Source organism: Lachnellula hyalina (assembly GCF_007821495.1).
Source record: "Lachnellula hyalina strain CBS 185.66 chromosome Unknown contig00007, whole genome shotgun sequence".
Taxonomy (NCBI): Eukaryota; Fungi; Ascomycota; class Leotiomycetes; order Helotiales; family Lachnaceae; genus Lachnellula; species Lachnellula hyalina.
The window spans coordinates 214288-238022 of NW_022157121.1; the positions used below are offsets into that span (position 1 = coordinate 214288).

Consider the following 23735-nt stretch of genomic DNA (forward strand, 5'->3'; position numbering starts at 1 on the left):
CCATGGATTTACCATGGGTTATGTCTGCTTTTTTCATGATTGGCTCAAACACTGGCATTTACGCGCCGGCCATCCATCTGACATATCCCTGCTCTTAACGACGATTCGTCAATCGATTACAATCCGTCCAGATTCAGCCTTTCCACAAAATCTCCCCACCCTCGGCGCGACGGGACGAGAGGACCCTTAGGCCGCAATAAAGGGAGCGATGGGGAGATCTTACGATAACGAAGCCAATGGCATCTTCAAGATGCGCTCTCACAAGAGAACCCCTTTTCATGGGTTTTCAGGACTGCGGTCAACGATGGGAGCGGGCCGAGGAAGAGGGAAGAGACGGTGTGTAAGTTTGCGGGCACCTGAAGGGAGAGGGGTCGGCTCTATCCGCGATGCCGCAGCTAATAAAAATAAATGATGATAGAGGGGCCGGAAGTGATGGAAATTCAACATGTGCAGCCAGAAAATGCACTCGAACCCATAAAGAACATTGTATATGCGGGGTTAATTCATCCAGTGCCAGTATGCAACAAATGCAGCACTGTGCCGTTGTTGCATTCCCGTTGCTTTCTTAATGGCTAAAGAGGTCAGCATTGCAGGAAGCGAACACGGAACGTTGCACAAGCACATTCTATCTCAACTACACCACATGAAAAGGCTCTGGAACCATTAACGTGACCTGATCTCGATATCTGAATACTGGGCTGAAAACTTTAATTCTTGTCCTCTGCAAAAGAAACTCCATAGCACGAAACTTTCATGCCATGGCAAGCTTCGTGTTCACCGCAGAGAGAGAAGTTGGAGCTGAGCTAAAAAAGTTCACCTGACATATTCCTGGGCCGTCTTTTTCCGCGAATTTCGATGTATTGGCTACGAATCCCATCCTTCACTGTCAATAAGATAGGCGGGGAAGCTGTGCCAACCACCCTTTACCACCTTTTGGGATGATGCCCGAGATTCAGCAATGGTTTCCCCAACCTTTACAGATTGTCTGGCCAATTACTTGGAGAAGAAGCACTCACACCGGCCTCACATGATTGAAATCCAATGCGAGATTCCGCTCCAAAAGACAGGTCAGAATGAAAGAAGGTCCGATGAGACAGTGTGGAGGGTCGAAGGATGGTGTCACGATGGTTGTGTATATGGCGAGACATCGAATCACTACTCAGGAAACTCACTTTTCTAGAATGCAAAGTGCTCAACTCGGAAGAGGTCAAAAGCGGGAGGCCGCATCTTCAACAAGATTCTCGAAAACACTAGTTCAACGCGACAAGTCGCATTAAACTACGGCTTACTAGTAGTGTCCATGGTGTGCAGAAGACCTACGTACTGTATTCAGGAGTGGCATTGTTTAACGAGCGTCCCACGTTCATAATTGAAGTTGGGCTCCGATCTATCGTCACGAAAGTGGTGATATTTCAGGGGGGCTCTTTCACTATCCAGCACGGTAACATTGATATGTCTATCATTAAATGATCCGTACTCCGCGAAATGACGCATGGCTCGATTGGGACCAAGCTCAAAGCTTTCAAGGCGGGCACTTATTATGCCCGGCATACGGAGTAGCGACGATGATGAGATCAAGGATTTAAGGCGATGGCACGAGCCGAGCGCGGCCTGCCGCAGAAAAGAACGCACGCCGATAGTGTGTGGAGGGTTGGTAATGAACATAATTAGCCATGATAAGTCATCGAGGCATGTTGGTCAATGATCAGAAATAGATCTCAATCGGGCGGCTACGGTCACACTTTTGGCGCTGGGGAATGGGACAAAATTAGCAATCAATAGTTTGGAATGATCGCTAATGTCCCGATCTGGCGCTATTATGTTTCTTTAAATAAACCTGGGGGCCAGCGGGACGTTATCGTTGATTATGCAAGAAATGGGACAGGACAGGGAAGCGGGGGGGAAGGGAAGGGAAGGGAAGAAAATAGGGGGCTAGCCGAGCAGGGCAGGGAGAGACAGGGCAGGGAGGGCCGGCTAGTTTCATGCTTGAGCAATCACCCCGCAACGGCTTCAGCAGGCTTGGATCTTCTATTGGCAGATGCACCTGACAAGGGCCCCTTGCGAATACCTTCACACTAGCCATCGTATGGTTCCCGTCTTCCCGCAGATGCTCGCTGCATCTCTTAGTCTCTCCGGCTAGTGCACGTCTGAAAGCTCAATCACGACGTCTCTGTGTCTTTCCACCACTCACACACACGTCACGCGATGCCACACCCTCGATACCCAGCCTCGCCTTGTCCCTTTCGGAACATGGCATGCTCATGCCATGGGCGTGCAAAATTCATGGTTGCCATGCCTGCCCTGGTCCCACCGTCGAGTCCAGTCGAGTCTCAACGGCTGCGAGTGTGAAAGTGGATCTCGACGCGACTCCTCCGCTTTACTGGTAGTTTTCCGACTTTATCAGCCCAATCCGGTGTTGACCGCCCTTTCGCGCTACACGATTCGACAAAACTCTGAGATTTGACATATCTGAGAAGTCAAGCATCTGCCGTATCGGGTCAATTCGTCCAACTAACAGCGAAAAGCCCTTGTCCTCACCGTCCCCCACCGCCGACTTCGGTTACTCTATCAAGTCACTCCCACCCTGGGCACTGGATAGCAAGTTTCTTAGAGGTCAGTTACAGGAAAAGCCTCTCCAAACCTAGTCTTCGAAATTAGGTTCAACTATCGCAATACTCCGTCCATAATCTACAGTACAGGCCGGGCATTCGGCATAAAGAAGAGATCGACAAAACCCGCGGCATTGCCCGCAAGGCAGACGAGATGGACCCCAAGCTCCATCCAGGTTCAGGTCCAGCTTAAGTTGACTGCACTGCACTGTACATAATCCGCAGGCTGCCTCAAAGGAACAAAGGAAGCTTCTGCAGTGCAGGTTCATGAACGACGTTGTCTCCCCGTGATACTCAAGATGCGGATACGAGTAGCAGCCTTGGACATGACAGGGGTAGCTTCAACTGCTATCGAGCTGCATATTGTCCTGCAGAAAGCATGGACCAGCTCCTGTCTTACCCTAGCATTAAGGAGAGGGGAGGGGGACCCTTGAGCAACGGGAGGAAGGGCAGACAGGGGCAGTCGGCAGGCGGATCCCACGTCGCGATCTCATCATCACGAATCATGGGCTTTGTGAGGCTGCGTGCTAAAGGATTGCTTGACCTGTTTTGGAATCATCCTTATTGTCCTGCTGTGCTGAATGACTAGGCCCTCCCCCCTACACGCCAATGGAACGATGCACAGGCGTTCGGGGGCGGGGCCATGCGCTGCATGAGGCGCCTCGCGAAAATAGCACCCTCTTCAATGACTGGTCTACCTACTTTTCATCCGCCTTCCATTCGAGGATGCAGATGCAGAGTCTGCACCCCAGCCCATATTTCTTGTATTTGGTGTGGTGCTCAAATTGGATCCAACCAGCTTGCGTTGTTCTGCCCCACGGATAAGTAGTTGGATGCAGCAATATTGCAGGCCGATACCAGGCTTCCTAGTACACCATACAGCGCATCTTTTCCCTAGCCTACTTATCCATATGAACTACAGCCACTAGCCGCACTTGTGCATACTGTCTGAGTATCCACAGGCTGGATGTTGGGCTAGAGCAGGAATAGCATCTCTCCCATTCGATATCCAGAAATAGAATCTCTGAAATCTCAATGTTTTCATATATAGATCACCAACACACATACTTCATATACAATTCGACGTTACGAGAGTTGAAGGTCATCAGTGTGTCCTCTCCCGTCGCCGTTCTTCCTCATCTCTTTGTCCGAACTCATCCTATCCTCTCGACCTTATCCCAAATTACAAAGTTAAGCTGGACTTGCTTTGACCCGTCACTCATTAATAATTTAATCGATCCCCCGGTCTCGCCAATTATCGACTCCGCACACCCCAGTCTCTCATCATCGCAGTAATATAGTACCATAGTGCATTTGGACCCGAATCCGCTTGGCCCGAGTCACGCTGCCCCCACCATTCGCATGCGAGGTACAAATGTCAACACAACCCCCCAACCCACAACTAATGGGCAGAACGAACGTCAACATGGCGGTCGCTCAACCAAAGCAAAAGCCTGCTTCCAAGGCCACTGCTGCTTCAAAGGCAAAGATGCAAATGCATAGACGATCAAGAACAGGTTTGTGGAATTTCACTTTTACTTCGGTCATTCTCCTTACTGGCGCTACCTGTGCGATCTAGTAACTGACTGACTTATTCCATGAAGGTTGCTACACATGCAGATTACGGAGGAAAAAGTGCGACGAGGGCTCGCCGAGCTGCACGGCATGCAAACACCTTGGGCTTCGATGTGAATACAAGAGGCCCATGTGGTGGAGCAACAATGACCAGCGCCGCCTTCAGAAAGACCAAATCAAGATGATCATCAAGCGAAAGAAGCTCTCGGAGAAGACAAGTTCGACAACAACGACAAACCAGAGTCAAGTCATGACACCTGGTGCTGAAACACCTCCCGGTCTCTCACATTCGCTGCCTACCTCTGCGACTTTTTCAGATTCTCTTGATCGTACTCGGTCAGCTTCAATTGACTCTCAACTGTCACTCTTTGACTTTAATGCACCCCCTGGAATTGCCGACTACACCGAATACAATGCCCAGATGCACTCATCACATTCACAATATGCATCTATGTACCCTGAATTTTCTCCCTATGAAATTGACGTCAAGACCGAGAGACAAATGTTCGTCAATGATATCCCGACCCGCCGCGAATCGACAATATCAACATTTAGCACCTATCATCCACCACCACCTCCTGAGGCCATGCTCCCATCATTCCCAGCTGATAACGGGTGGGATGAGACCTATGACGAGCGGAGAGAATCAATGGCTGAAGAGAACCTGAACATGAATCTTTTCGACTTTGCGCATGGCCCGCCATCGAGTATTCGTCAGGTTGCAATTGAGCTCGATGAGGGCGACCAACGACTGCTTGACCATTTCATCTCTGACGTGCTACCTACTGTCTTTCCAATCCTCGAGACAAATCAACATGGGTCTGCCCGGACCGATTATGTTCTCCCAGCGCTTCAGAGCAACAAGTGCTACCTACACTGCTGCCTCAGCATCTCGGCGCAGCACTTGAAATCTACGATGAACATTCAGGGTGAGCAAATCGACAACGATATCATGCGCCACCGTTATGCTACAATTTCAGAGCTTTGCGAGGCGCTCAATCAGGACACTGACCACCAGGAAATTCTGGAAGCTACTCTTGGGATGATTTTCTTTCAATGCTCCGTTGGCAGATACGATGACTCCCTCCCAGACATCCCATGGCACCAGCACTTCCAAGCTGCAATTTCACTCGTACAAAAGTTGGATTTGAGCCGATTGGTTCTCGAAGCGCAAGACCACAAGCAATTTAACATGACTCTTACGTCTTGGATTGATATTCTTGGCTCAACCATTCAAGGTCGAGCTCCAACTTTTGCGCATACCTACAGGGAAAAGCACCTGTCTTCAACTAACTCATCAATTGGACTTCGTGAATTGATGGGTTGCGAGGACCGCGTCATGTATTTGATCTCTGAGATTGCATGCTTGGAAGCCCTCAAGAAGGATGGTATGGACGACATCCAGCTCTGCCAACACGTGCACGCACTTGGTGATCAGATTGGCCTTACTGAGATCGGAGAATCTGGGCCTAAGATTCCTTTCAATGCCCAGGGAGTTTTGAGTCCAAAGCAATTGAGCAAGAACATGACATCTGCTTTCCGTCTTGCTGCTAGAATCTACTTGTGCAGTCTTGTCCCCGGTTTTACTCCAAGCCAGGCAAGCTGTGTAGGTTTGGTTGAGAAGCTTACTCAAGTTCTTGAATTTATTCCTTCTGGTCAAGTTGGTTTTGATCGCAGTCTTGTATGGGTCTATCTTATTGGAGGATCAGTCAGTACCGCCGGATCGACCTTCCGCGCTTTCTTCGACGAGCGTTTGATGCAACTGGGCGAACTTGCAAACTTTGGAAGTTTTGGTCGCGTGGCTTGTCTCTTGAAGGAGGTCTGGGGACACGTTGACGGGCGATTCAGTCCTGGTGGTGGGGAAGCACACTACGTCTCCTGGAGAGATGTTATGCAGATGAAGGGCTGGGATTTCTTGTTGATCTAGAATCCGCGGCTTGGAGACCCTTGACTGGTTTTAGGGGTCTTTGAAAAACTTTTATATTCTGCAGTGCTGCGATACGAGTATCGCTTCTACTTCACTTCACCTAGGACGTCGAGCGCCCTCGATAGCATCCCGGAGACGATTCATTTCAAACATTGGGTTTAGAAGAGGCTGCTGCAAAGCATTGGGCTGGGCTGGACTGGATTTACAGGCTCGGGAACGCATGAGACACGGCCAATACGGGCATGAGAAATCAATGGAATTGATAGCATGGGATAGCATGGGATGGGACGGATGGGCAGGATGCATCACGGGACAACGCCAACGAAATTTCGAATTTCTTTACACTCGACTCTACAGATATATAATCTTTCGTTCACTAAGCAGGCATTTGGCGCATACCCACGGCAACGGCGTTTCGGTTCAGAATAGGTTTTAATGCTTTGGGCGATTTGATGGATATCAACACCAAAGCAAGCATATGTGCGTTACTCCCCTAGAGGGCCAAAGGGCTGGCTCTAGCACGAGATTACGTTCTACGAGGAGGGAAAGCGCCGGTCTGGGGCGCAGGGGAAGCAGTGTCTCGAGGATTCTGAGAGGAGAGACATGCAGGGGCGAAGGAGTTGAGCATTGCTCCTCCAAGATTAGGAATTAGGGAACATATTACTGAGTTGCGCATTTGGGCATAGATTTAGATGCGCTATGCGTAACTTGGGCTCAAATAATAAAACAAATGCAACAAAAACAGATAGATTGCTTCGTGTATGCACAATGTGATGTACAGTATGCAGATGCATATGCTTAAGATTCCTAAACTCAAAGCTCAGCCTCGACTGAGCCTTGAGTAAGAAGTACAGTGTGGTACGGAAGGTTGGGGGTTTCATGCAAAGGACTTCACCTCCACACCGTTACATGTCTTACACTATTCATCCTTTGTCAGCCTCGACTGCGCGTCAATGCGTGTAACCTCAACTACCGTAACTGTTTTTAGAAATAAAACAGACGAGCTACATTTCTTTGTTGCTCTTCGCATCGGTCATTTACGGAATCCAGCGGTTGCATCCGCCGATTTTATATCTTGTTCTCAGTCAAGGTCTCAAGTATCAGAGGAATATTCTCGTGGAAATGGCACGTCTATGACTGGTGTGGTTCGACTTATGGGGCCTGTCGGAATGCTTGGCTTTCGGGAGCCGCCGTAGAAGCTTCCGGGACAGGTGATCTGTGGAGCGTCTCCATAACGCATTTTCGTCTCTTAATCCTACTTAGATTCCTAGCCTAGAGATCTGGGATCCTTACAGTAGCTGAAGATTTTAGTAGGTCGGATAGCATAGGTACAAGCACAGCTTGCTTTGCGCATGGCGACATTGATGGGGGTAATTTTAGATCAAATGATTGCGCAGGTGACCTGTGAAGTGAAGGTCGTGACTGGTAACAAACAGATGTGGAGAAAATGATACAAAGGTACACCGCCTGGGTTCAACAGCCACTCGTTCAAGTTTCTTGTAGATTGGGCAGCAACAGGAAGTTCTGACTCACGAATCCAGCTCTTTCTCCGTTCAGCTGGCTTGGGTGAGTAATTTAGAGGCTTTTCCGAAATGGTCCTGTCATTGTGAGTACAGATGTGCTCATGTGATGCCCTCATGGTCGGTATCTTGTCGGAGGTTGTAATTCCGTGCATCTCCCAATCGCGCGTCAAATCACAGCGTCAATTTCTCCCATCCAATGATCCGGCCCCCTCGTTTCACCTCCAGCGCGACAGTCATCAAGCGACTTCCCTCAATCCTTCCCAGCGCTTCACAACCACTCAACAACCCTTCCCAAACACAGGAGGAGACAGCAACGACATTTGCACTGCCACACCTTTCTCAGACCTCTGCAAAGCGCCCTTCCATCAGGGTTCCACAGCCTGTGAAGTATGCGACCCCTCGAGCCGCCGCATGTTTCCTATTATGGCCCCACGAGAGTTATTCGAAGGTACATGGCCGACGCGTGAAAGACCTCCCGAACCCATCATGCAGAACAAGAGGATCAAGAGGCTGTTGCCGCTCTGATTTGGTTTTCGATGACGACGGTGGTACGACCGGAGCCTGCTTACTAGGTAGAACAAAGGTAGAACATAAAGAAATATCAAGAGGTTAAGAATAGAAAGCTGTTTCTAGACGTTTTTACTCTTCGCTTTGTTCTCTTTTCTCGAGTCTTCGAGTTTTTCTTTGTTGAATAATCTGTTTAAATACCAACAGAGTCGTTAACCGCGCGGGTGTCCATATTTTCTTGATTCATACTGCGACATTCTCAATCATTCGGCCCATAAACATTTCCATCATATTCCGTTCACATCTCACAAGCGGGCAGGATCGTCTTTTGCGTCCCTTCACAATCTGCTTGTTAAGTAAGCACCCAGATTTTGAATCTCGAATTCAAAACAAACTTGCAGAAGATGCGACGAACAGGACATTCTAAGCAAATGTTGCTTGCGGCAGTATGGCTTGCGATACCAACTGAGGCGCGAGCTTCCGCACACATTTTTGAGCGGGCCTCAACCTGTGTTGCTACAGGCTATGTACAATGCGATGCTAGCATACAAGCTTCGCTACCTTCAGGTTTCTGTTGTCCATCGACTTCGACTTGTATACCACTCGCAGCGAATACGACACTTCTCTGTTGCCCAGCAGGCAGTGACTGCTCAACAATACAAACCATACCCTGCGACATATCTTTACAAAACTCCACAGCACATCCAGATAACACTCTGAAGACAACGGCACTCACAGTACCATTATCAACATGTAATGGAGAGTGTTGTCCCTTTGGCTTCTCTTGCGACGGTACGAATTGTGTTCGCAGCAAGAACCAGGACTCTGTCCCATCAGTCGCCAGTTCAACTTCAACAACAATAGTCCCCACAACTTCCTCAAAACCGGCAACATCCACCACCGCGAACTCCACAGAGCTCACAAGCCACTGCGACAAGTTCCCTGTACCTGCCGTCCTCGTTGGCTTCTTCCCTGGCCTGATTCTCGGCGTTCTTCTCACCATAGCTAGCGTATGCCTACTCGGTGCCCGCCGACGCAGTTCCGATCGACGACGCAGCGGCTCCTCGTTTGGCAACATCAGCGAGCCGCAACCCAGCAGCGACATCCGAACTGATTTCTTGCGGAAACCACCTCAGACTCCGTCCACCACTGCAGAGAGCAGGCTGACCGGCGTGCAACGCGTACGCTCGCTCTTCCAGAAGTCAAACTCGCCAAACAGCCAGAGAAATGTGGGACTACCATCGTCTCCGCGCCCAGCGCCTCGGATTCCGATGACGCAACAGGCACGGCCTGTGACGCCTGTTCTGCAGAGAGAGCCCAGTTATGAAGACATAAACATATTTGCAGATGGCGATACTGCGAGCGCGTTACGGGAACGCGAGAATCATGGGAAGGGAGGCGGCCTTGCGGCTAGAAATTTTGATGATAGGAATAGCCATCAAACCACGTTCTCGGACATGATGGAGCGGAGTGGCTTGGCCGGACTGCAAAAGGGACAACGTAAGTCTTCTGATTCTGATCCTTCCTTGTATTCTGATTCTGGTTGTCCGCCTGGGTTCATATAAGCTCTTACTGACTTAGAAAACAGCTTATGTGTATAAAGGGAACTCACCCCCTCCGCGGACGCGAGAGGTCTGAGAAACTTATCTTTTGGGGTAGTACATAAATGGAGTTGCATTCTTTTAGCATTTGCATGGAGTTCGGAGTGAGGACAGGGAATACCCAACCATATCGTTCGTTCAACCCCTTTTAAATAGCATTGCAAACATTAATTGTTGAATAATATCTTGAAGTTTTCTATTCGCTTTCTGCCAGTGAAGGCCTTGATTCTGCTCCTATTATTAGTACATGTCAATCAACTGGTGCTTGTGTGTCAGCTGAAGAGTCGAGGGTTCCTGCAGTGTGAAAAGCAATGAAATACCTATTCTTTGGTACGAGGAACAATATACTACCGGGACACAGGGAAAACCACGAGAATTATGACAATCGATGGTACCTCTGGCCTGGGGGGTTCAGACCTCCGACGACCTCCACAGTGAGTATTGTCAGGCTGGAAGCTTGCGAATTTCTTAGGGGAGTGATCGCGTACTGCTCTAAGAAGAGGCGCTGGCGACGAAATATATTTTGATAGTACGAAGAGAGAGGCGGCCGGGAAGAGGTGATAGAACCTGTCGACGAATCAAGCGAAGGCTTTCCCTGATGATCCGTCGGATTTCAAATGTATGATATTCACATATTTGTAAGTTGTCCAAGCCAAAGTTGAGCCTGCAAAATTTTGTGTGAATTGGGAACAGTCATGATGCAGGCTCTTCTTGTTCACATTCCCTTCCAAGTTTGTATTCAACAGACAGACGCACTTTCAACCCACGACCACAAACCTGGTTCTGCCTTTAATCGACAACGCAGTTTCTTTCAACACAATGGCCAGCAATCTGAACCAAGAGACAGCCGGTCATAGTGGTAGCTCTGCTAGAAACAACGATACCTCTTCCCAAAGGTTGGTCTAAATACGATCTTGCAACTCCTCTTTTCTCCCTCGCACCCCTTCTTCTCCTCACATTCCCTCATCTTGACTCTACTGCGACAACAGCTAACCCAGTTCAAAGCGACCAGAAAAGTCAAACTCCGACTATGTTTACCCGCTTCTCCGATCCTAGGTTTCCTATAGAGATGAGACTCAAGATCTGGGACCTTGTATGCTACGACAATCCCCAGGTATTCACTATGATGATCAGCAATCATGTATTGTAAGTATTTTGGTACCCTCAAAGCACCTCCATGTGTCGGGGGAAATCCTCATCCACTTGAGCTGGATCAGCTCAACTTCCCAGTACGTACTGACGACTTATCTATAGCGAGTTTATGGGCAAACTACCTGCAACCCCGTCCATCCTCCATACCAATCGTGAATCGCGTGAAGTCGCCCTCAAGCACTTCACTCTCATCGAGAGACATACACTAGACCGTGGAACCTCCAGTTTCAGAAATATTTCAGAAACACATGGACCTTGGCCACAAAGCGGACGACGAGATATTACCTATCCCGCTGGTGACTTTGCGGATTATCTTATTACTGTTCTTCACATTGAAGATTCATATAATCATCCCACGCCTGGTGGAATGCCTACAAATGGCTGGATGCCTCCACCTGTGAATAATTTTCAAGGCCAGGGACATACTCTTGCCCCTGCTCTCCCCGCACAAAATCTAATTTCGACTGCAAATGGTTGGATGCCACCGCCTATGAACAATTTTCAAGGCCAGGGACATACTCTTGCTCCTGCTTTCCCCAGGCAAAATCGAGCTACGACTTTCGATGGCTTGTTTTCTATGCCTATCAATCAACTTCAAGGCCAGGAACATACTGTTGCGCCTGCTGGTGTACACGTTAGCAGTTCCGTTGGTAGCCCGGCAATACCTGCGAATCATCCAGCCAGGTCTCCAGGAACTCTTCCTACTAGCGGTATGGCTGCTTTAACTCAACCACCACGGGGTTCGAGATTTGGCAGTAATCATGAACTCGACCGACTTCAAGGATCTCGCCAACATGAGCTGTTTTACACCAACTTCGATATCGATTCTTACATACTAGAGGCGGGAGAGACGAGAGCGGCGAGAGAGGCGAGAGAGGCGGGAGAGCCTGCACCCGTATTCCCTACCTTCCGCTTGAAACAAGACCTCTATCAACCTGAAAAGACGCCTCGTACTCTGCAGAACGCTAGAAATATCATAGGTATGCAATTTACACGGGGGGTTTCTGATACAATAGTACCGGATCCCAATAATGACAAAGCAACGCTGACACAGAACAGGTCATACCCAGCCTTTTCCGAACAGGTGGAACGGAATCATCCCTCCAATCTTCGGCAGTATTCGTAATTTGGTCTTGCGTGTCAAGTTGGATGAAACGTGGACGAAATTGGGTACCCAAGAGTCTACAAGATGGAGAAATAGGGGGTCTTACAGATTCATCAATCCTTTTGTCACCTCTACAGTCCCCCACTTCCGTCAACTCGAGTCGCTGAACTTCCTAATCCAGCGTGAGGCTCCAGTCGAGGGACCAGGATACTCGTATCATTTGCCCTTTGGTGGAGACATGGAGCTGAGAGATATCAAGGAGGTTCGGATCAGTGAAGCGAGGATTTCCACATCCATGGGATTCTCAGAACTCGCCGCACTTGAGACTGCATTTCGACTTCGAATGTGGGACGAATTCGGCTATGACAAGATTGGAGACATCAAATTCTTAGTTCATGTTCCGACGGCTCTTCGAGACGAGTTCTTTTGAATCGAAACCGCCCAGAGTGCGGAAGGCAGCCAGGATGGCCAGTCGGGTGGCGCTGCATTCGGTATCATAGCTGCCAGGTGTATTGTAATGGATGTGTTGATGTCCTCTGGAAGAAGAGGCGTCGAACCCAGTCTGAAATCATACGGAAGTAGTCAAGTAGTAAAGTGAAATTTTCCAAAGGTTCCTCCTCTGCTCTAGTGACAAACATGAGCCGCTTCTTATCTTTACCTACTCATTTGCATACCCATGGAGCCTGGAGACTAGCATGAAGAGGAGCGATTCTGTGGTAAGTTATGTAAAACTTACTTCTTACCTTTTGTGTTTTGACTTCGTAAAAGGTGAGCATGAGATAGTCTGGGCAGGCAGAGAGATATGTTTGCCAGTTGAAAGCGAGCTAAACATGAGTAAGCCTCACTGAACAACCTACAGGAAATGAAAGAACGGTGTTTTAATCCGTGAGATAGATGTAATAGTATGTCGGCATTGGATAACTTCTAGATTTTTATTCAGCCACAACATACAATATATTCCACCAGAGAACAAAAAAGGTTTCCACAACATGAAATTCAGTGTTTCTACAATCCAAGCCTTCACCCAGAGCGGCTGGACTTATCTCATAGCTTTGAGAACTTGAAAATACAGTTTTCGCGAGCCTTTCCTGTGACCAAGTTTGAGAATATTTCACAGCCTTTGAAGAAATTATGTTTCAAAATTTCACCTTGAATCGCACGACGATTTCTCATTGCTTCTTCTTCGAAGCAGATCGCGTGACATGCCCCCCAGTCTTCTTAGTGGCAGCCTTCTCTACCTGCTCCTTCTCGAAACTTTCACTCTCATGCTGCGCGCTTCGCTCAGCATACCATTGACCTGCCTGCAAGACCAGCACCCCCACCAGTATCAAAGCCAAAATTGTGTTGCTCGCTGCCATAACTCTCAGACTGTCTTCTCGGCCAACGGCCAATTCACTGTTGCCTTCAGGGATGCTGTAAACACCGAGAGTGACAATGCGCAGCCCCTTAACGATGTTGGTAATGTAGACAACGACTCCCACCACGTAAAGAACCAGCGAAGCGCCATCAAATAGCAGATTTGCTTCGGATGGCTTGAAAAGCTTGATAAAGAAACCCATGAAGCCAATTGAGATGGCAATGTGTAGGATTCGAGGAATAATGGGTGGGGACGCATGCATGAACCTGAGATGGGTTTCTAGAAGATCGTAATAGGAATCAGGCGTGACATCAGTTGTCCAGAGGAGGGGGTAATCGTAAGGGAACGACGAGAATAGCATCCCAAGGAAGAAGGACACAGCTATGCTAGTGGTTAGCCAAAGAATTGCTGTAAAAGGTCGGGACACATACGCGCGATAATCATGAACGTCGCAAACGACCCTGAGCCACCTTGGCCCTTGGGCTTATCATAGGTCCTGAACATTGCGATCTTTGCGGGGTCCATCTTGAAGATTTGCGCCTCAAAACTCTTCTTGCGCTGTATCTGCCGTCTTATCTGTGCAAAAGAGCTGGCGCGCGGAGGCAGCAATGAATAATCTCGATTCGGGATCGCCGAGGGCACTACAATGTGGAGGGAGATGGGTAGTAGAGCTGTATAGGCACAACTGGATGATGGTACTGATGTTCTGCCGCGCGCAAGAATGCGTCTGAGTGACCGAGAAAGAGGACGGGAGTGAGAGCAATCAGAATAAACTGCGGATGGGATTGTGTGAAGGAGTTGAGGACAAAGTTCGATTGAAGTAGTGGGGAGCGAGGGAGCTTCAATCTGACATGCACGCTAGCCAAACCGCTAACAAAAGTTCGGGCTCCAGCTCCTCCCCAAAGTCTGTTTTAGGAAGGTCAAGGTGATGCATCCATCCATATCCATATCCGTCATCATCCTTGTTCGGATCTTTGAGACTCAACAACAAACAACTCACAATAATTACTTTACAGTACCTGGTGTACTGCTTCCTATAATAAGATAATTAATTAATTCGCATTCAAACCCTTACGAGCGACCTAGGAACACCATGGCCCGCACCAAAATCTATCTATACGCTGCTGTGGCGATTTTCCTGATTGTTTTCCTCTTCTTCTTCCTCGCCCCCGCCGTCCGAAACTCCTTGGCGGAACAAAGCTACATGGAGACGCCGACCATCCCGCCAGCGAAGGCTGTTTGGACTTCATTTGCTTCAATCAGGATCAAGGCGACCGAAGATGAGGTCTTTGATGTCATCACCAAATTTGATGACTACAGTTCTTGGTCATCCTCCATTTCTGACTACAAATTTGACCTTCCAGGAATCCCCCAAACCGGAAGCCATGGAACCTTCAAGGTGAGCTTGTTTCCTTTTGCATCCTGCATGCTCATCAGGTTTAAAATTTATATGGAATTTTGTCTTTCCAACGATCGCAACGTCTTCTTGTCTTATCTCGAGTGAGAAATCAACGTACAGTATCTTCGTGCTCTAGCAAAGGATATTAGTCATCGGATTGTATGAGAAAGCGATGGCTCGAACCTTTGGTATCAAGGTTCTCAAAGCGCCCAGGTTGTCTAATCGGGCTGAGTTGAGTAATCTATCTATATGGTTTCATACCAATACATGCAACACCCAACGCCCAAGATTCCTTCTATCTGTCAAGTGATCAGTCCCGAAGGCCCCACGCTCATAGTCAGGACTCAGCTACTGAACTGATGCACATGTACTTTTGGCAACATCATATTTTACCCCCAAAGTCTACAATTCAGTACATTAAAAGAGCCTGGAAATCGCGACTCTGTTCGTGCTCCGACTAGGACTTAGCTAATAAGTCTAGCTGTACTTCGATGGTTTTGGCTCCAGGACCGCCACCTTCAGAATAACTCTGCTAGACCGACAGAGAAAAAGGATCGCCCAGAGAACGACAACATATCCAAGATGGCTGTTGGGTGGTGAAACGGTTCAGGAAGTCGTCCCAGTTGAAGGGTCAAATGGAGCATGCGAGTATCGGACATATCACACCATTGAAGGTCTTGCGGCTTACTACCTCCTTATGGCTGCAACCGAAGAATTGGCCGAGACTCAACAGAAATCTGCTGGCGAACTTAAAGCTTTCATAGAGCGCCAAAAACGATGACCAAAAGACCGGTGCCCAGAAGCCTCCTCGGCCCGACCCCGCCGAACAATGTCGAGCGAAATGCCGTTAGCTGTCCATAACCTAAATATTGGCCTTCGATCAACCATCTGTAAGATTTCGTTGTTGAGGTGGATGCGGCGAACCCTTTTCTTGGTCGTCAGCTACAATATCTTCGTGTAATCTTCACTTCTGTCCCATCAGACACTTTCGTGGTCACTGTCGCGGTCGTTGTTGCGGGGTCTTGTGTGACGGTCACGTCGGAGGACTGCCAGCTCTATGGAACCAGTGCTCTCTATTGGAAGCGGTGCTGCTCTATCAATTTCTTCGGCAAGCTGCCTCGATTTTTCCGTGGCCGCGGTGCCACCAAGGATGGCCGACTCTCCATCAAAGTGCTTGGCGATTTCTTCCAAAGGAGTATTTCGTGTCTCTAGGTAGAACCTCCAGACGATGAAAAGTTCAAAAAGGAGCCAGGCATCATAAAAGATGTAGTACTTCCACGTCAGGCGTGCCAAGGCAATAGGATTGATGTATTGATTGAAGAACAGCGAAATATCGATGGCCAAGAACATAACGGTCAACCCCTGGATGTCGATTAGCCTTGAACACTCGGTGCGATATTAGGGGCGAGTTACCTTTGCGCGCATATTGTATGGCATGATCTCAACAGCATAGCCAACAAGCAAGCCGGCCCACGCGATGTTGTAGAAGACATAGTAGAGGAATATCATAACCACCACAGCATTTGCCGAACCCTTTGTGTGATGCATCTCCCATCGCGCGGAACAGACTGTCCAAATCGGGAAAACCACGAACATACCACCCGTTGAAATCAAGAACAGTAATCGGCGACCAAGTCGGTCAACGAAGAAACACATGCTGATAGCAACGATAATATTTACGAGCTGGAGCACTCCGTTGATGAGTAATTGGATACTGGTTTCTTTGAGTCCAATTTGATCAAGGACGATATGGATGTAAAAGCTTGGAAAATATGTCAGCTAGTGCCGCGCCAATCAAATATTTTCCAGATCATACCTGACGAGTCCATTTCCAGACCACTGAGAGAAAAAACCGAGAGAAATCAGAATAATAAGACGATGGCGGTTGCCAGGCTTTTTCCAGAGTTCACTCCACTTGTTGCCCTCGATTTCTTGTTCCAATTTCAAAGTCCCGCGAATTTCCGCGTATTCTAGCTGAACTACTTCGTCCAATTTATCACCTGCTGCATGAGCGTTGGCAAGAATTCGCAGAGCCTGCTCGTTCTTCCCTCTCGAAATAAGCCATCGGGGTGACTCGGGGACAAACCTGATCGGCGTTAGCAATCAAATCAACTTTTTCCGGGGTTTATCGATTACCAGATGAAGATCATCTGTAAGATCGATGGAAGAGCCTGGACAAGCGACGGTGCTCTCCATGCCCAGTCCGATTGGATTTTACTAGTACCTGTCATTGAATCAGCTTGTTTTCATTAATGTCTGCCTCAGCGCGATGTTTTACCGAACGTAAGCCATGCGGCAATGAAACTTCCAATATACCAAGTGGTGTTATAGATTGTGGTATAGACAGCACGATGCTGGGGATGGACCAATTCGGTGATCAAGAGAGGCGATGATCCATGGGCGATTGCGACTCCAAAACCTAGAAAAAACCGTGCGCTAACAAACATGCCAAAGGTAAACCCAAGACTTTGCAGCGCAACACCTCCGATCATGATTGAGCAACCAATCATCACACCAGTACGTCTTCCTAACATATCTGCTGTATAGGGTACTGCGGGTAATGCGACGATGGATCCGACCGCCCATATACAGTTCAGAAGTCCTAATTGCGACGGCGAGGGGGTATCATAATCTAGAGATTGTTTTAGTCCTTGTACGGTCATTCAGCAGAATGCGTTCTTACAATCTCGCCATTGCTTGAGGGTCTGAAGGCTATTCGTCATCGAACTATCGTACCCATTTGTCGCAGATGTTAAGACGACAAACAACAAGCAAACGTACATCCCTCGCATTCCCTTTTGTTTGTACCAGGTGACGCGAGGGAAGTGCTGCCCCGCCAACTCAAACGTTTCCTTCGTATGTTGGAAATCCATAATGATGCGGTGAAGAGTTCAGTTGTGGATCGAGGACTCTGTTGGGGCCCTTATCTGTCGAACTCAAAACCCGGAGAGGTACATGTGAAAAGTCCGCATGGTATTATATGAATGTTTGGAACACTCTATCCCGATTTTCAATCAATTGAGTCCCCACTTATCCCGAATACTGTATTATGCGCAAAGCCAGAGAAGCGGCAGTACGGACCGCTTAATATGAATCTCTTCATACGGTGGCCCAACGTTGCTCATAAGGGAGCACCAGTAAGCACATGGGGTGGAATTCGCGGGTTTATCAAGCCGTGAATCGGCTCTCCTCCCTCTTGAGATGTGGACATCGACAGCGACCAGAGCACTCACTCACCCAGTTGAAAGTCGACGCTTTCCCGCTAGCCGGTTAAATAACTACTCTAAGCCTGAGCGGGAGAGTGTTCAGAAGCATCGGGCTCATCCAGGTGATACTTCACCCCAGCTTTTAAGCATTTCCCCCGCATATTATACGGAACCGTAGTGTCTTTACCCATGCATGTCAGTTATATGGTACTAAACGATGCTATGAGAGCGCAAGCAAATTTCTTGTACCTCACTCTCATCTCATTCAGGGATGAGGGGTGAATGCAAGGTTTTATTATTCCGGTAAAATTCACCGTATTATTTGATAATTCTGCACGTCGAAACCGAGATGGGTTTCTCGACCGTCCACGCTCGTCGTGTGTCCCGAAGCGGTTCGTGTGTTTGAGCAATCAGAGGATCTGCGAACAAGGTTTCCTTCGTTGGTGAGCCAATTGTATGTCCCCATTTGCGCCATATCCCCTCCTCACACTGAAATTCATAGGTTTGGAGATTGGATTTTGTTGTTTCGATCGACCCAAATCCCCGAGCCGATGGTTGTTAATTAAGATCTCAGTCGGTCCTGGGTCTAAAACGCCCAATATAATACAAAAAAAATATCTCCACCTGGGGCCCCTTATTTATCCGAACTCGGGTAAAGGCCGGGTGTCTGCCTCTTTCCTGCTTGTACTACCTGACTTCTTATCTTAAATGCTGACCGTTTCTCCAGCGTTCAGCTTTTATCTCTCAAGGTACGTCGAGTTACTACCAATTTTTTTGGTGGAATATCTTTTGTTCGGTCTCCGCTCTCGTGTATCTCATCCTGTCTTCCCGTTATCTTCTGCGAGGAAGTGCGAGCAAAGGATTTAAACCTTCGGTCTATGGTTGGCTAGACTCAGGTTACCCTTCTGGTACAGACGGAGAAACCCTAGAAGCTGAGTCAAAGACTCAAGTGGGGAGTCCTCAGTGTTCGTTGACATTCCAATACAATGGTCATCAAGTGTCGGTGTCTAGAATCCCAGCTACCATATAAAGAATGCGGGTAGTTCCCTTATCGATCAGAATAGAAACTGTCATGATCATAAAGGGACGTGTTCTTTGTGTGCTGGCTGGGTACCACTCTGTCTGTAAACCCAGAATGACTTTCTGGAATTCCTGTTCAGATTTTAGAAGGACCCTCGGATATATTTGGAACAACGGGAATCACAGGAGTGGCTGTCAAGCCTTGGGATTATTTAATACGCTTCCACCTTTGAGCCTGAGAGAAGTTGAACTACGGTTATCACGGATCCCGCTAGAACGTCGAACATACTGACTTGGTAGCTCTGAATTCGCGCTCAGGGGTATGGACCACGTGGCTCCACACCCTCTTCCGGGACCTATCAGACATTGTACCAGGATACATTCTCCCAGAAGTCTAGAGAGAAGTATAAGAGGTTGGAATTCTCTCGCGTCTCAAGATTTTGCAGCCAGTAAGGCGCAAGAATATATTGCATCTTGGCTTGCAGGAACCAGTATCCGCAAGACAAGAGTGAGCGATGAATCATGCGCATCTGGTACGAATTCCTTCAATCCCAAGCATTATTGCCGCCGAAGAATATCCTGCAGCACTCATCCTGTTGCCACGAGGCAGACAACGCCTCTTTCTGGCTTTTGAACCAGTTTTGACACTATCTAGGGAACGTCGAAGGATTTCCGCACCATTCGCTTCAATCCCTTCCCGCTCCTGAATTTGCATTCTTCTCGTTGTCTTATTCATACGGTGTTTAGCTGTCAAGGCACCCGTTATCCTTACGCCATTTCTATGGAGGGTAAAAGAGCCAGTCTTCAAATTGCTTTGAAGCAAACTTGACGCAAAAAAGTAGAGAAACTCTTGTACAAAGACCAAAAGCACGGCGATACAGATAGCATAGGTTTCTCCTACTCCTGGATGATACGGGACAACGTAAGTTCAGGTTGGCGCTGTAAATCGGCCTCGATGAAGGCTGACAGGCAAAATATAGCATTGTCAAACCAAGTGAAGATATGATGGTGTGCAGCAAACGCTCCTTGACTTCCATGTGGCGTTTAAGGTTATGAATAAGCATGATCGTTGGATGGAGGAAGAAGGTCTTCTAAGTAGCGGCCATAGAAGGTTGTCATGAAGGTGCTGCTCGTACATCCTCATTCGATGGCACCAGCTGCTAGTGACCCCCACAAGTAACCGCGCGCAGACTAAACTCTCTCCGTTCAAAAGCAACGTGGTGTAGCAGTCTCTATTGGAGTAATGAATACGACAGCCACTCAATGCACATTCTTGAGCCTCTTCCTTACAGAAATGGCTCACGTTATCGTCGCTGTCGTGGCTGGCGGCTCCTGCCCATCCTTGAGGCAGAAGCGCGCGGGATCACACACAGCGCCAACAGACAGGCGGCGAAATTAACAGGTGTATCTCCATTGATTCGACTGCTCAATCCTCCTCAGAAATTTTAGAAATCGTGCCGCCGGGCTGTTGTAACAGAAGTGATGATAAGGGCAGAAGAAAGTTTTTGGAAGAAGTACATAATAAATCAAGAATCCCAAGACGAGAAATATCTCTTGGACAGGAAAGAAAACACCAACCCACACATTCTTAGTCATCTATCTCATTGATACCTGAGTGCAAATCCAACCATTTCGGGTTCGCTCATTCGCCATCGATTTCCGACAACCATACCTGCGGATCCGCGGGTTGCTATTACGCCTCGCCGGCCCCCCAGTGCTGCTCATCATCCGTCTTACTAGCAAACGTAAGAATCAGCTTCAAAAAGTCGTCCTCTGAGCCTCTCCAACCTCGTCACGGCTTGAGCCAATCAATGACATTCAGTGTGTCCTAAGTTCTCGCATCTTGAGGGCTGCTGGTTCTCTTCGCGCCCTCCTCTTTGGTGCTTCTAAGTATAGCCCGTTTGCACGAGACCCTCTGGCAGCTCCTACGCCAATCAGCAGACGCCCGTTCGCAAACGCTGTTCATCCTGCACTACTGAAGGCGCGAATCACGTCCAATCCCAGCAGCCATTGCTGTTACCCGTCGAGAACAACCAGGGGTCCATAGCCAATACCGTGTACGCTGCTTCTCAATCGCTGCCGTACGGGGATCAAGAGTTCCTCGTCGAATCACGAAGCGGCGTATCAGCTGCGTTTCCAATATAAGCTACAAGGGCCTGAGGGGCAGCATCTCAGCCGGGCCAGCACGCCTAGCTCTCCACTAGGACTCCAACAACCACGCCTCGCTTCCAGGTAAGCGTCGGCCTCTTGCATCACCCACCCCCCGCTGCTTTGAGCTGGTAATTTTCCTACTCGCTCGTGGTCTCGTCTTATAGAGCGAAAACAGCACAACAAAGTTGCTGCACTCTGCACCCTTTGCAGCCCACCAGTCCAAACTCGCCCACCCCCAAGCGCCTTCATCTGGTTATCCACATAGCACTGGCTGCTATATCCGTCTTGACAGGCCTGCCACACGGACGCGCTGCACAGCTCGATCTTGACCGACTGGGGAAACAAGAAACAAGGGCCGCTTCAAGCTATCACATTATAATACTTCCCACCACCCAACTACCGTACCTTCTTTCACCACGGACTGTCCCGTCATTGCAGCTTGAAGGCTCTTGTGCTCCGAGTCATTCTTTGGATCTCACAGACACTCGTTATCTCGACGAGGAGACAAAATGGCAACCAAGCCGAAGCTCGCGCAGCTTAAGACTCCAATGACCTCAACCTTCCCCTCCGAACTGTCAGCTCTGTCCGCCAGAAGCCCGCTGCCAGGCTTTGCGGATTTCATAAAGCAAGAGGATTATATCAAGACGCCCATTACACCTCCGACAGCCTATACAGACTTCCTCAAGACCATGGGCAGTCCTGCTCCGGGAGACAAGTCGTCCGGAAGAACAACACCCACCTCAGCTCCCTCCACCGGCTCCAGCGAACACAGCGATTGCTCATGCAATTGTGATAGTCACAAGTCGCCTACTTCAGCTGCTGCCACCCAATTCACCTTCCCATTGTCTGCACCGTCAACTGGGCGACTAGGACGTCTTCGAATCCCCCCATCTCCAGCCTTCTCAGGCGCAGACTCTCCCCGGAGTGCAACTTCAGCAGTTCGCTCTCCCTTCAGTGCACGAAGCGCACGCTCCCCATACGACTGGGACTGCAAGAGCAGGGGAAGATATTTCGACATCAAATCACCCAAGGCTACACGCTCCAGTGTCCGCCAAGTGAGAGAGATAGTTACCCGGACTGTTACATATACACCACGAATGAGTCCAGCGCCCAAGGGAAAGAGGAGGAAGATTGAGTAAAGCAACTTAATAACGAACAAGGCTTTTATCACACCAACATTCGATTCACCACTATCGTTCTCACCCTTTACAATCTCTACATATTTCTTTTGTCACCACACTTCACATCATCATCACCACTACGACTATCGAACATCACTCTCTTCCGTTTACGAATCATGCCTTCATTTCTTGTCACGAAAATTTAAGACACGAATACAGATATTCGAGTTAGGGAGGAAAACGTCACTTCATGTTATGGCTATCTTGCTCGGCGCATCGCCTGGAGCATCGTTGGAGTAAGGTAACGGAGGACCCGAAGGAACAAACCGGGGTTTCTTTTCGGGATTGTCATGTCATCGATATCAAACAGTCTAAAGGATTGGGAGGGAATCTGTTTATTGGGACGTGACTGTTTTGGGCGTTAAATCGGCGTTCTTTGGCTTGGGCTCGGGTTGGAGAGGCGTGGTGGTGATACCAGAACAACAAATCGTAACATCTTACAAACGTGACCCAATCACCATGCATATCGTGTCAAACAAACAAACAAACATTCTGAGCCCCCATATATCTGTCAACGCATCCCGATTCGACAATGTTTATCAAATCAACAGAGCCCGTTCGGCGACCATGTTGACCTACAGGGCGACCTTCTATTCACATCCTTCAGTACCTTACAGACGGATATCCAAATCTTCAATGCTACACAACCAGGTTCAAGGTGCCAGGAAGCCACATGTCGGACCCCTCACCTTTGGCCATAAGCGTAATTCAGCAGTCTCGTTGGAGGCAGCTTTGCACTCCCACTCCCACTCACTCCCCTCCCCTCCCCCTCGATAAGATCGCCGTCGTATTTCCGAACTCAAGGTATATTTTTGGAAGTGACAAAAGCGGCGGGGACAGGACACCGACATCCTGGCTGAGCCTTAAGCGCCGGTGTCTTCCAGGCGGAAGGCGATTTTGCGGGTGCAGGGGTCCGGAGTGTGGTGTGCAGTTGCAGCAGTGGGGTGTAAGCCCTCTCATTGGCCAAGTCTATAGTTGCTTCTTGCTTTAAGCGCTCAAAGGGAGAAAAAGCACGAGGGCCGCACCAAAGCAAGCAGCCTCAGGACTACGGAATAGAGTGAGTGTAAGGTAGGACTGTGGGTGAGTTTATTGCTTACTCACGTCGTTCAATCCCCGGCAGGTCACTTGTTGCGTGCTTGTGAACTGGGGGTGGCGGCAGAAGAAGACAGCGCTTTGTTGGTGGTTGTTGGCCAATCTTCATCTACCGTACCGTACTGTACTCGTACCGTACTCGGTGAGATCTGCTTGGGCTTCTGCTTCTGCTTCTGCTTCTGCTTCTGCTTCTGCTTCTGCTTTCTAGTTTTGGATTGTTGAATGCTGGGGTTGCAGGTCAAGACGCGAATATGTCAGTGTCCTTTCCCCTCTTCTGCACCGGCCAATGATGTTCTACGACATCTGGATAGCTTCTCATCGCTTCAATCT

General features: G+C 48.7%; 5 protein-coding genes across 5 annotated transcripts; 3 read left to right on the plus strand and 2 right to left on the minus strand.

Annotated features, from left to right (window-relative positions):
* Positions 1 to 3984: 3984 nt before the first annotated feature.
* adv-1 (Transcriptional regulatory protein) lies at positions 3985 to 6111 on the plus strand (the record flags this gene model as incomplete). Its single annotated transcript, XM_031145480.1, has 2 exons — positions 3985 to 4126; positions 4214 to 6111. The coding sequence occupies 2 exons, from the start codon at positions 3985 to 3987 to the stop codon at positions 6109 to 6111; spliced, it is 2040 nt and encodes a 679-aa protein (XP_031009184.1).
* Positions 6112 to 13168: 7057 nt separating this feature from the next.
* On the minus strand, positions 13169 to 13881 carry SHR3 (Secretory component protein SHR3; the record flags this gene model as incomplete). Its single annotated transcript, XM_031145481.1, has 2 exons — positions 13169 to 13737; positions 13788 to 13881. The coding sequence occupies 2 exons, from the start codon at positions 13879 to 13881 to the stop codon at positions 13169 to 13171; spliced, it is 663 nt and encodes a 220-aa protein (XP_031009185.1).
* Positions 13882 to 14449: 568 nt separating this feature from the next.
* On the plus strand, positions 14450 to 15536 carry LHYA1_G000490 (uncharacterized protein; the record flags this gene model as incomplete). The annotated part of the gene is made up of 2 exons (XM_031145482.1): positions 14450 to 14755; positions 15237 to 15536. The coding sequence occupies 2 exons, from the start codon at positions 14450 to 14452 to the stop codon at positions 15534 to 15536; spliced, it is 606 nt and encodes a 201-aa protein (XP_031009256.1).
* A 197-nt stretch (positions 15537 to 15733) lies between these two features.
* On the minus strand, positions 15734 to 17628 carry LAC12_7 (Lactose permease; the record flags this gene model as incomplete). The annotated part of the gene is made up of 6 exons (XM_031145483.1): positions 15734 to 16117; positions 16169 to 16517; positions 16572 to 16841; positions 16892 to 16979; positions 17034 to 17387; positions 17439 to 17628. 6 exons carry the CDS (start codon positions 17626 to 17628, stop codon positions 15734 to 15736), a joined length of 1635 nt encoding a protein of 544 aa, XP_031009255.1.
* A 4013-nt stretch (positions 17629 to 21641) lies between these two features.
* Positions 21642 to 22271, plus strand: LHYA1_G000492 (uncharacterized protein; the record flags this gene model as incomplete). The annotated part of the gene is made up of 1 exon (XM_031145484.1): positions 21642 to 22271. The coding sequence occupies one exon, from the start codon at positions 21642 to 21644 to the stop codon at positions 22269 to 22271; it is 630 nt and encodes a 209-aa protein (XP_031009252.1).
* Between the last annotated feature and the right edge of the window lie 1464 nt (positions 22272 to 23735).